Source organism: Terrapene carolina, unplaced genomic scaffold, assembly GCF_002925995.2.
Source record: "Terrapene carolina triunguis isolate 2854851 unplaced genomic scaffold, T_m_triunguis-2.0 Scaffold192, whole genome shotgun sequence".
NCBI lineage: Eukaryota > Metazoa > Chordata > Testudines > Emydidae > Terrapene > Terrapene triunguis.
Window position 1 is genome coordinate 2,632,914 of NW_020664543.1, and position 12,190 is coordinate 2,645,103.

General features: G+C 61.5%; 1 protein-coding gene across 1 annotated transcript; it reads right to left on the reverse strand.

The window, feature by feature from the left end:
• Positions 1-218: 218 nt before the first annotated feature.
• TEPSIN (TEPSIN adaptor related protein complex 4 accessory protein) lies at positions 219-11,186 on the reverse strand. The gene is made up of 13 exons (XM_024201519.2): positions 11,145-11,186; positions 9,883-9,955; positions 9,106-9,197; positions 7,738-7,831; positions 7,333-7,400; positions 7,079-7,157; positions 5,703-5,774; positions 4,465-4,668; positions 3,730-3,904; positions 3,001-3,102; positions 2,506-2,584; positions 1,844-1,978; positions 219-1,300 (listed from the first exon to the last, which is right to left on the reverse strand). The coding sequence occupies exons 1-13, from the start codon at positions 11,184-11,186 to the stop codon at positions 704-706; spliced, it is 1,812 nt and encodes a 603-aa protein (XP_024057287.1). The 3' UTR covers positions 219-703.
• Positions 11,187-12,190: the final 1,004 nt, after the last annotated feature.

Below are 12,190 nucleotides of genomic sequence, written 5' to 3' on the forward strand. Positions count from 1 at the left end.
AGCAGGTGCTATGCTGGGGAAAGGCAGCCAGCGTCCCTGGACCTTCCAAGGTACCATTAACCACCCCCCATACATGTTAAGTGATTGAGCCGGTTACTAGAGAATTCATTCACACAGGCTGAGGCACAGCACGAGAGGTTGAGTCCATATGGACTCACTGCCCCTCCCTCCCCAGCGTGCCCCAGGCCCTAGTCTGAGCAGTGTTACAGACGGCCACTGATGGATGACCCAAGCAGGGGGCCAGAGCAGCCAAGCACATATGATTAGCCTTAAACCTCTAGCACAACCTTAACGTGGGGGTAGAGTCAAGGGGATTCTCATTCCCACCCCCCCTTTGGCAGCCTGGAACTGGCTGTCGTGGCACATTCCCCCTCTCCCCCTCCATGTGGGATCATGCTGGATTGTTATTGTAGGGTTGCTCATGGATTTTTCGAGGGCACCTCCAGGGATCAAACTGAAGGGAGTGACTGGGGACTCCATTTCCTCGTTGTGCCCCAGCGAGATCCTCCCCAGCAGCACCGGCACTGCCAGCCCCTTTCTGCAGGACGTGGACTTGGCAGCACCCACGAGAAACGGGGAGGCCTCGCTTTGAGCTGAGCAGCCGGTGCCCCTGTAGTGCCAGTCGGTGCCCCTGTAGTGATGGCCTGAGAGCGACACGCAGTGAGCGAGACCCCAGTTCCTCAGCGTCCTGCAGCCCCAGCTGCTACATGTTGAGGAAGGAGAACGCAGAAGGTTCCCTGCTGCCCTCAGAGTCCCCGTGAGCCTTGGCGCTGGCAGTCCCAGTGCACGGCAGTGTCCGTGGAACACGAGAGGCACATTCCTCCCCACCAGGGTTGGCTACTGCTGTGCCTGGAAGGGCCACCAGCTCCATGCCAGCAAACAGGGAGAGGCTCTGAGGGGATGCGGCTGCCCCCCGCCTGCCATTCAGCGTCTCTGTCCGGGCAGCATCCAGCTGGGGCTCAGGCCCCGTTAGTCTGCACTCCACCTCTTGCTGGCACCGACCGCCTGGTGCGACATCCCCAAACTGCTCACAGGTCTCCGCTTCTGTGCCCTGCTCTCCCGCAGGGGCGGGCACGGCCGCAGGATGCGCATCGAACGCTGGGGCTTTCCACGTCTCCGAGAGGAAAGGGGCTAAGCTCACGGGTTTGAGAACGGTCTCTCCTGCCAGAGGCATGAGGTCCGTCAGCAAGTCACGCGTGTGCTGGGGGGAGCCCCCGGCAGGAGCAGAGGGATCCGTGTCCGGTTGTGATCTCTTGGGAGACGGGCAGCTCCTGCACAAAGCCTCAAACTGCCTCAGGAGCTGGCAGGGAAAGGGAGGAACAGAGCAAGGAGTCAGTGCAGCACAGCGGGGCCTGCCCCACAACTAACCCCTTCACAAGCAACAGACAGCCGGCCCCTGCCAGCCTGCTCCCCAGGGGGGCTGGATGGGGTTTTGGGGAGCCCTTTTATGCTGCCCCCCCACTGCCTGGCACTGAGTGCTGGAGGAGCGCGCGGTGTGCCATGCACAGTAGATCAGACATCCTGCCTGGCAGGATTCAATACCTGATGCTTTGCAGGGGGCTCACCACCCATACCATACCTGGCCTATTGTGCAATATTTCATTCCTTCTTTCCTGACCTGTGCAGCCACCAGCGGATGCCCTGAAGCATGTTATCTCCTCTAGGAGCAAAGTTCAGCCCAGTACGGGGGGGTGGGGAAGGGGAAATGACCCTGCACCCTCTGGTGCTCCCTGCTCCAGGGGAGGGAGGGAGGGAGGAAGTAGCTGGGGCCGGCCCGGCAGCACAGAGCCAGTCCTTCGGGCTCGCAGGCTGTGCTGGGGTGTGAGTGAGACACAGGAGTCACCTTTGTTGCTTTGTTGGCCACGGGACCGGGACTTCTTTGGCTGAGCTGCTGCAGGTGTGGCCGGGTAATCCCAGAGATCTGCTCGTGGGCCAGCAGGTCGGAGCACAGGAGGGAGGATATGGCACACATGGACCTCTGGCAAGGACAGAAGAGAGCAGGCTCAGAAGACAGGACCTACGCCGATACTGCAGCTGCAGGCAACTCGTCCAAGCTGGCTTTAGTGCCGTGACACGCACCAGGGCGACTGCCTGCAGAGCTGCAGCTCCCTGATTCCCCAGGGCCCAACATCAGCGGCAGAGCAAGTTTCCCCAGCCCAGGCGGGACCAGCTCCAGGGCCCAGTCACTCAGAGTCCAGCCATGGGGCAAGGGGTGCTGGAGTTTCGCCGTGGGAGCCCTTCCTCCCTAGGGACTGGGCTGCACCCCAGCAGTGCAGGCAGACGAGGGCATGAACCAGCTCACAGCCACTGCTGACCCACACTAGATCCCAGTACGACCCAGACGGGCTCGTTTCCTGAGCCACCTCCTCCCATGGGGCAGCCGGGGAGCCCCTCCACACTCCTGAGGCTTCTCGGGCTGCTCAATGGGCCCCGTCTCCCCGTGCCCGCAGGAGCCGCAGGGCGCGTGTGAGCTGGGTGGATGCAGCGTCTCCCCCGCGCACCCACCATGCAGACGAGCTGGCTGGGGTCCTGCAGCGTCCGGCTCAGCAGCTCCAGCACCACCTCGCAGTTCAGCAGCCCGCACCTGGGGAGAGTGGGCAGCGCGTGGTCACGGCAGCAAGCGGGATGCAGCTTCCCAGGCTCACGCAGGGGTGGGCTTGGCATCCTCAGCCTCTCCGAGATGGCAGGGAGCAGCCCCATGACCTGCCCCACCACCTCAGGGGTCACTGGCTGAGCCCTCCAGGGGGAATGGTGTGGGGCAGCACCTTGGCGACACTCCTGGCTCCCCGCTCCGCTTGGCGGCCAGATCCAGAGGGAGGACAGGATCTGCCCATCAGCCAGCCCAGGAAGGGGCAGGGGACCCCGTGCGAGCAAGAGGGCTTTGGAGAACACCCAGCCCAGCCCCCTCGGGCACCCTGGCAAGGGTGGGGAAAGCAGCCTCCCCCCGAGCCCCGGCACCACTGCTGGGGGTGTGAAGGAGGGGACGCGGCGGACTCTTACTCTTTGATGAAGTGCTGGGCCTCCTCCCGCGTCAGGAAGACCTTGGAGCCCCTGGTCAGCGCGCCCACCAGGCTCAGCTCCTGCAGGCAGTCGCCCTCCACCCTGCCAGTGGGGAGGAGACACCAGCCCCGTTACCTGTGTCCTGCGAGGGAGGACGCGCTCCCGGCCCCGCTCCCCGATTCGGAGGGGCAGTGAGCAGGCTTCCCTGCCAGCTCAAAGACCCCGCCCCCCAAGGAGCCCCCCCCGGCAGGGCACAGAGAGAGCTGGGCACTCGGTACTCCCGCATCCCAACCCCGCACCAACGCTGGCCTTGGGCAAGTCACTGACCCTGGCCACCTCCCACGAGCCCCAGCACACAGGCAGCTGCAGCCCCAAGTGCTGTCACTTTGCTCCACCCACCCAGGAGGGGCTGAAGGGGCCCCCAGGCACTGGCCCCACAGGGTGAAGCAGCTCAGGCTGGAAGAACCCCAGCATCTCCCTGACTGCTCCCACTTCCAGTGCACTGAGCCGGGTGGCTGAAAAACTAGGGGGGGAAATGGGGACCCAGCACCCAGAGGGGACATGAATTAACAGGGCCCGGCGAGAGGGGAGACCATGCGCATTAAGGGACTTGCAGGGATACTGGAGAAGGGGGAGCCCAATGGTTTTAACCCCGGCAGCACCCCTGCCACAAGCTCAGAGCCCTTCCTTCTCTCTCCACCCTGGCCCCGGCCACGGCCTCCGGCTCACCTCTCAGTTACGTTCCCCAGCTCCCTGCTGGCCCCCGAGGGGCTGTCGCTGCCTGATTTGCTGTAGGAGTCGGAGGTCCTGCTCAGCTCCCCGTTCTCCTGCGAGGAGTTCTGGGAGCTGTGCCCACTGTCCGTCTCTTCCCAGCCACCTCCTGCCTGCCCAGGCTGGTGACTCACTGTAGGAGAAGCAACAGCAGGAGAGAGTCACCCAGAGCCAGAGCTTCCTGCCTGCTTCAGGGATTGGCAGACAGCTCTGCCACGACCCAGCCTCCACCTGCACCATACAGGAAACGGTGGGTGCTCCGTAGGAACCAGGGTTCTTCTTCTATTCCAGGCCTGGACTGTGGAACAGTGTTATGTGCTGCTAAATGGCAGCTGTGTTTCACCCCAGAGGTGGCTGCATTTCAGTGCGGTGTGTGGCGATTCCTAGGATTTGCTGAGCATGCGGTGAGCCCGGGGGCGGGGTGGAAACGGCTAACGAACATTAGGCATTAGCACCACTGCATGGAGGAGTGTCATCCAGCAGCGGGAGCTGGGAACTGGCAGCCTAGACTCCTGGGTTCTGTCCCCAGCTCTGTCACTGAAGCTAACGTGTCCATCTTTAGAGTAGGACCAACCTTCCCCTCCCGGCCGGGGTGTCAGGAGCCCTAATTCAGCAGGGGTGATGATGTGCAAGAGCTGTCTGCGGGAGCTACCACGGGAGCCGCTTTCCATCGCCGCAGCCCCACACACCTACCTCGCAGGCTGTGGGCTGCAGGAGCAGGGGGCTTTGGAGGCACCACACAGCTTTTACCAGGAGAAGGCGCCGTCACGGGCTGGTAGGCATCGTCCTGCAGCTCCCTGGGGCAGGGAGGGGGGAACTCCGGGCTGGGCAGCACAGCGCTGGCGACCACCTCGGCTGCTTTCTGTATGGTGGCGAGCAGGGCCTCGCCGGCGGAAGCTGGGCAAGCACAGGAGAGGCCAGGGCGTGAGTCTCTGTGCAGGGCTCAGCCCCCCTCCACTCTGAGGGCAGCACTACCTCCCACCCTCAGGGCACCCCGCCCGCAGGGGGGCGAATTAGGCTGGATCCCGTTGCCCGCCAGGGGCTGTAGGGGCGTTGGGCTGGCGGACGGGTCTCTGCCAGCTTCAGGGAGGCCCGAGCTTCTCCCAGCCCAGCAACCCTGCCCACTCACTGGCAACAAGTGGTCTCTGAATCCAGCCTGCCCCGACCTCCTGAAACACACCCACAGCTACCCTAGGGAGCTGCCTAGAACAGCCCCGCCCAATTTGGAGCAATGCTAGTTGGCACGAACTGGGCACCTAACAGGCATCTCAGCGGGGACGCCAAGGGGTGAATGGGCCAGGGAGACTGAAGTGCCCTTTCACCCCCAGCCTGGGACCCTGGGTTGGGGCTAAGAGACAACGGCAGGGGCTGGGCACAGGGAAGCTCACGCTGCTGCTGGCTGGGCAGTGCCTGCTTTGGGCCTATGGCACTTCAGTCCAGGCCTCTCAGCAGCACATCAGCACTGCCAACCCGGAGCATTCAAACGCCACGAGCCAGACCCCAGAAATCACCAGTTTGGCTGGAAAACCCAGAGCTTTATTTTCACATAAGAAACGTGGGGCTCTTGCTCTTTGCCCTCTGGTTTGTGAGCACACGGGGGCATTCGGGTCGGGGGTCTCAAGATTTTCTCTGCCACGACCAGGGCTAAAAACTGGTTTCCTGTTTTAAATGACTGCAGAGCCTCCTCTAATCCCGGCCCCCGGAGCTGAGGATGCTCGAAAAGCACCATCTGTTGGGATAGCAAATGTGAAACATCAGGACAGAGGGTGGGGGGTAATAGGCGCCTATATAAGAAAAAGCCCCAAATATCGGGACGGCCCCTATAAAATCGGGACATCTGGCCCCCCTAGTTGGGAGCTGTGGGCTAACCCCCGCAAGCTGGCGACGTGGCAGGGGGTGGCGCGGAGCCGGGCCCTGTGGACGGCACTTACGAGAGCCGCTTCTCTCGCCCGTGAAGCCAAAGCCTTGGAAGGAGCTGCAGGGGCTGGGCTTGGAGCCCATTCCTACAACCAGAGGCACAAAGCACATTTCAGAGAGAGAGACAGAGAGCTCCAGGGTCCCCTCCCCATGCTGTGCCCCCTCTGCCCATTTCTGCACTCAGGGGCGCCCGTCCCGCCGCCCGGACACAGCCAACCCCAGCTCTGCAGGGGGCACAGAGCCAGGAAGCAACTGCAGCCAGGGCCGGCTCCAGGGTTTTGGCCGCCCCAAGCAGCCAGAAATAAATAAATAAATAAATAAAGCCGCGATCGCGATCTGCGGCGGCAATTCGGCGGGAGGTCCTTCGCTCCGAGCGGGAGTGAGGGACCGTCTGCCGAATTGCCGCCGAATAGCTGGACGTGCCGCCCCTCTCCGAAGTGGCCGTCCCAAGCACCTGCTTGCCAAGCTGGTGCCTGGAGCCGGCCCTGACTGCAGCTAGTCTAAACCAAACTCGGCCTGCGGACCCGACACAGCCCTAACCATGAGGTTAGCAGTGGGTGCTGCCCCCTAGTGGGGAAATGCTAGCAGTGCTGGGGAGCTGGCAAGCGCAGCCCAGAGCCCTACCTGCGGCAGGACCACAGCCTGGCTGGCTGGAGGCTGCAGGGCTCCTTGCTTCGGTGACCTTTAGGGGTCGGATTTTCCAAGGGGCCGAAGGGAGCCTGGTGCCAACTCCCACTGACTCCCCATGGCAGCTGGGCACTTAATGCCCCTTGCAGCCCCCACCCCATTTTCTGACCCTCTGTTTGACGTGAGTCGCTGCCCAGCCCCATGGCACCCACCCGACGGGAGCTGCAAGGGCCCTTGCTTTCCCTGTTCTGCCAGCACCTCCATAGCTTCCAATAAGGATGCATTTGTCCTGCCATGCGAGAGGCCCTGCCTGAGTTCCCACCCCAGGCTCCCTCGCTGGGTGGGCTGCAGAGCCACGCGCTTAGCACCTGGGGCCACGGGGCCGCAGTGGCGCCACCAGCTGGGAGATGTGGCCAGCAGGGGCAGGGACCGTTCCCCAGCTCCCTGGGCGAGTGGGATTCCCAGGACGATCGGGCACGAAAGCAGCACAAGGTCGTTACAGGGCGAGCCAGTGTAAGCAGTGAACTGCCCACGGAGCCTGACCGCCCCTTCCCAGGACTCCCCTCATCGACAAGCAGCGGGGGGCGGGGGGAGTTTGCCCTGCTACTGTCTGAGCTGCACCTGCCCTGGGGATAAGGCTCTGCCATCAGCTTCTTCCCCCCCCCAGCACCCGTCTCCAGGGCTGCCAGCTCAGCACCTCCCGGCAGTGCCATGAGCGGGAGGAGGGTGGGGGGAGTGTTCACACCAGGGTGCTGGTGTTTACCTGTTGGGGGAAGTGGCCTGCAGGGCTGAGCAGAGGGCAGGGGCGACAAGGTATCCGAAAATAAAGCACCGGCCAAGTCCTGCAGGGAAAGAACGGACAGTCACAGCCGGGAGAGGGCACTAGGCTCCTGGCCGGCTCGGCAAATCCCTGGCCAGTGCTTGGAGCAGGGGCGGGAGGGTGCCCTGAACTCCCCCGGCCTGTGCAGAGTCCTCTCCCCAGGGTCAGTCCCCTGGGCAGGGCAGGGTGTCACTCACCTGTGCTGCTGCTCGGACCTTCTGGTACAAGCTGTTGCCGTGCAGGGGATCTGGCGGCCCCGCGAACACTAGAAGGCAGAGGGTGAGGAAGGGCTGGGTTAGTGCAGCTGTGTAAGGTCTAACGGGCGCAGCTAAAGGGGTGTGCCGGGCAGTCATCACATCACCCGGCAGTACCACCCCCCCTCCTGCAGCTCCCCACCTGAGCCCCCCGACGGCTGCACCAGGCTCACAGCCAGCGGCAGGGAAATCAAGAGCACCGGCGGGATTTGGGGCTGGGGGCCTTTCCCTCCGCAGTGCTTTCCCCAGTCAGTGCGAGGCTGGAACAGCGCTGCCCTCGGCTGGTCTCTCTCCTGGTAACGGTGCTGACCCCAGCCCAGCCCCAGGGCCGCCCAGGTGCCCTGTTACCTGCTGCTTCCTGGATGAAGGTGGAATTCCTTTTCAGCTGCTGGAGGAACTGCGAAGAGCCGTGCGTGCACATATACAGCAGAATCTTCAGCACCTGGAGACACAGGAGAGGCTGAGCAGAGTCTGGGGACCAGAATTGGACACCTGGGGACTCACTCGGCTGCCTGCACCTCACCAGACCAGAACTGTTTGGGGGCTGATGGAAAGCACCAGATCCAGACTCTGGCAGGGCGAAGACCCAGGCGGAAGGAGTCAGTGCAGAGACTTCGCTAGGAATGTCCTGACACCAGGCCCTCCCCATTCACACCATGGGGGTGGTGGCGCCTGCCCCAGCCTCAGCCCCCACTTTTCCTGGGAACATTCAGGTCCCAGGCCATTGCGGAGAAACTAAATGAATTCTTTGCATCGGTCTTCATGGCTGAGGATGTGAGGGAGATTCCCAAACCTGAGCAGATGAAATTCAATGTCGATAAATGCAAAGTAATGCACATTGGAAACTCAATCCCAACTATACATATAAAATGATGGGGTCTACATTAGCTGTTACCACTCAAGAGAGAGATCTTGGAGTCATTGTGGATAGTTCTCTGAAAACATCCACTCAATGTGCAGTGACAGTCAAAAAAGCGAACAGATTGTATATATATTGCCTCTATATAAATCCCTGGTACGCCCACATCTTGAATACTGTGTGCAGATGTGGTTGCCCCATCTCAAAAAAGATGTATTGGAATTGGAAAAGGTTCAGAAAAGGGCAACGGAAATGATTAGGGGTAGGGAATAGCTTCCGTATGAGGAGAGATTAATAAAACTGGGACTGTTCAGCTTGGAAAAGAGACGACTAAGGGGGATATGATAGAGGTCTATACAATCATGACTGGTGTGGGGAAAGTAAATAAGGAAGTGTTATTTACTCCTTCTCATAACACAGGAGCTAGGGGTCACCAAATGAAATTAACAGGCAGCAGGTTTAAAACAAACAAAGGAAGTATTTTTTTCACACAATGCACAGTCAACCTGTGGAACTCTTTGCCGGGGGATTTGTGAAGGCCAAGACTATAACAGGCTTCATAAAAGCACTAGATAAGTTCATGGAGGATAGGCCCATCAATGGCTATGCCAAAAGCTGGGAATGGGAGACAGGGGATGGCTCACTTGGGATTGCCTGTTCTGTTCATTCCCTCTGGGGCACCTGGCTGGCCACTGCCTGAAGATGGGATACTGGGCTAGATGGACCTTTGGTCTGACCAGTGTGGCCGTTCTTATGGAGGTCCTGGCACCCCCGAGCTCTTGCCTCCCTCCCGCCTGCACCCTAAGGACAGCCCCTGGTACTGCGCTCCCCCTGGCAGCGCCCAGCTGTTCAGTTACCTTCAGCTTGACGTGACAGGAGTTATTCTGCAGTCGGTTGAGGAGGTGCTCCAGGAGGCACTGGCTGCTCCCTGGGGAGTCGTAGGAGATCTCTGGGAGGATGCAGTGTTAGAGAAGTGACACTCACTCCAGTCTTATTACTAATGAGCAGCTGATGTCAGGTTAAAGGCCGAGGACTCCAAGGGTCAAAGGATCCTGCCAGTCCCTAAGCCATTCCCACTCCTTGATCACTGCTAATGCAGCTTCATCACAGTTAAGCAAAGAACAGCGGGTCTCCCCTCCCACCTTTGCCCCACTGAAGCCCTGCCCCCCCCACCCCACTGCATAGTCCCCCTCCACCCTCCAAAATACCAGGGTCTTAAACCTGCTGCACCTGCCTCCTCTAGCTGGGATTCACAATAGAACAGTCCCTCTACATTCTCTGCTCCTTGCACCCGAAGATCTCAGAGCACTCTGCACACGTCCATCCATCTCTCAGTATCCCAGGAAGAGAGTCAGGCCTGATTTCTCTCCCGAGCACAGCTGAGGCACAGGGAGGTGGAGTATCAGAGCAGGGAAGAGAACCCAGATCACCAACCTGTCCCCCCACCCCCTCCGCTCTAACCACTAGTCCACGCTCTCACCATGGAGTGCGATTCCAAAGCACTAGTGATCCCTGCTTTTAGTAACAGAAATATCTGACACTGGCCTTGAAACTCGCAACAGTCTCTTATCGCGCCTCTCTCGCACACAGCTCCAACGCTGTCTTCCCAGCCTTACACTGGGAATAAAGGATACTTGTGATTTCCTCAAACAGGTACCCAGGGCATGGGACGTCATCATCCGAGGTGCCTTTCATCAGAGTGGGCAGCTGAAAGAGACCAAGCCCACACTGTCCAATCAGGGGTAGAGGGGCGGACCCATCAAGCCCCCTTTTGACATCTCACCCCAGCTGTTAACGCTGTCCCCAGGCGCATGAGATATCAGCTGGAACAGAACATCTGCCCCCGTCCCGTCCCGTCCCCCACACACGCCCACAACTCCAATGCGTGTCCCCACGATCCACCGAGACATAAGAGAACCTCCACGCCCCTCACATCACAGTCCTGAGGACGAGCAACTCCCTCAGCTCTCTGCTGCCATCATTAGCTGCCTCCTAGGGAAGCTAGGACAGCCGGTTTGGGAAGGACGTGTTACACCGCACCCTACAAGACGTGAAGCCCTAGAGAAACGTTGGTCAAAGCCTGGCTCCACAGAGACTCCAGGTCCCAGGCTCTGCCACTCAGATCCAGAGGGAGCATCACATGCTGGGCCTGGTCACCTCCAAGCTCCCACCCCCAGGTGAAAGCACCTGCCTTCTGCTCCACTAGAGGCTCGTTACTGTAGGTCCAGGCAGTTGCCAGCACAATCTCTCAGATGGGCAAAGTCTGGACAAGTCCCCTCTTGTCCCAGCACCACCAGGTGGGGTCACGCGGGCCCTGGATCGTAGAGATTTCCCACACTCAGCGCCTGGCCACCCAGGGAAAGCCCAGGAGGACGCAGCTTTTAGTCCTCCCATATGGGGCGGGATCCTGAATTTGTTCGTGTGGAATATCAGCCAGGCCCAGGCGAGACCTGGGGAGAAGGCGTTTAACCTCCCCCGCGCCGGAGACCAAAGGCCTGTAACAACCCAGGCTCCTCACAGCGCAATGGCGGAGCCGGGAGGCAGCACGGCCCGTCTCTCCTCCGGGGCGCCCGGGGACAGCCCGAGCCAGGGGCCGCCCAGCGCAGCCACTGGTGGGGCAGGGTCAGCGCCAGGCAACACCAGGGGTAGTGACATCACTGCAACTGCGGAGGAAGCGTGTAGTGACGCCACAGAACCTCATTGTGGCAATGACGTCACAGAGGCGTCGGGGCGCGATGACATCACGCGAGCGTGGTGACATCATCGCTCAGGAAACCCCCCCCCGCGCGATTCTTCCCCGGCCCAGTCCCGCCCCGTTGTCCCATAAGGCGGCTGAGGCCGGCCCCCCAGGCGGGACGAACAGCGGCAGCGACAAGCCCCGGCCCGGCCCCCGTACCCGGCTCAGGAAGCCCAACCGGTCCCGCAGCGGCGCCGCCATGATTCTCTCTGCGCTCATCCCGCCCTGCCCCACCTGCACCCGGCCTCGTCTTCCCGCCCCCCGGAACCCCTGCCCGCCAATTACAGTGCGACTTCCTCCCAGCTCAACCAATCAGCACCGGAGGAGGGTGGGGCCCCAAGGGGAAGCGACCGGCCCCACTGACGGCACCGACGCAGGCATGAGAGAAGGGCAGTAAATGACCGGCAGCTCGTCCAATCAGAAGCTCCCGTGTCAGACAAGGGACCAATCAGAAGGAACAAAGAAGGTGGGCGTTATTCGTAACCAACCCAAAGCCTCGTCTGGGTAGGACAGGGCCGTGAGAGGGCGAGATGGGGCGGTGTTTAATAGGAACCAATCCAGAGCCTAGATCGGTCTGACGGACAGGAAGCTGCACCTTTCAGAGGCCATCAGTGGGAAGTCGTTAGCCGGACCCAATGGGCGAGTGCTAGGAGGTTTGACGAGCAGTGAAAAGAGCCTATCAGAGCCCGGTCCATCATGGCGGCGCCCAGCGAGTAGGGACCCGGCGATGTCAGGCCAGGGGGTCTGGCTGCGAGCCCGGGAGCGGCTGCGGCGCTTCCCCGAGCTGCTGGCGGGATGTCGGGACCAGGTGGGGCCGGGCCGGGGGTGGGGGTGGGGTCTCCCCAGCCAGGGCCGGCCGCTCGGCCCCGTGCCCGGGAGAGCCACAGCGGCGCTTTGCCCCGCAGCCAGGGGCACCAGAGGCCCCGATTTCATAGGGACGGGCCCGAGAGTTGGGGCCTTGTCTTATATAGGCGCCTATTACCCCCCAGCCCGTCCCGATTGTTCACACTTGCTGTCTGGTCACCCTACCAGCCCCCCCGGCCTGGGGAGTGACCAGTGGCGGGAGCCCCGCCCCCCCCCGGCCTGGGGAGTGACTAGGGGTGAGAGCCCCGGGCTGCCCCAGGCCTAGGGAGTGACCAGTGGCGGGAGCCCCGGGCAGCCCCAGGCCTAGGGAGTGACTAGGGGTGAGAGCCCCGGGCAGCCCC

Bases quoted from the DNA above. Each gene is read 5' to 3' on its own strand.
- TEPSIN (XM_024201519.2), bottom strand. From the start codon at position 11,186: ATGGCGGCGCCGCTGCGGGACCGGTTGGGCTTCCTGAGCCGG. The intron at 7,158-7,332 runs GTGAGTGACACC...CTTTCCCTGCAG, and splicing joins AGGTCCGAGCAGCAGCACAG to GACTTGGCCGGTGCTTTATT. The intron at 5,775-7,078 runs GTAAACACCAGC...CTCTGGTTGTAG, and splicing joins CAGGCCACTTCCCCCAACAG to GAATGGGCTCCAAGCCCAGC.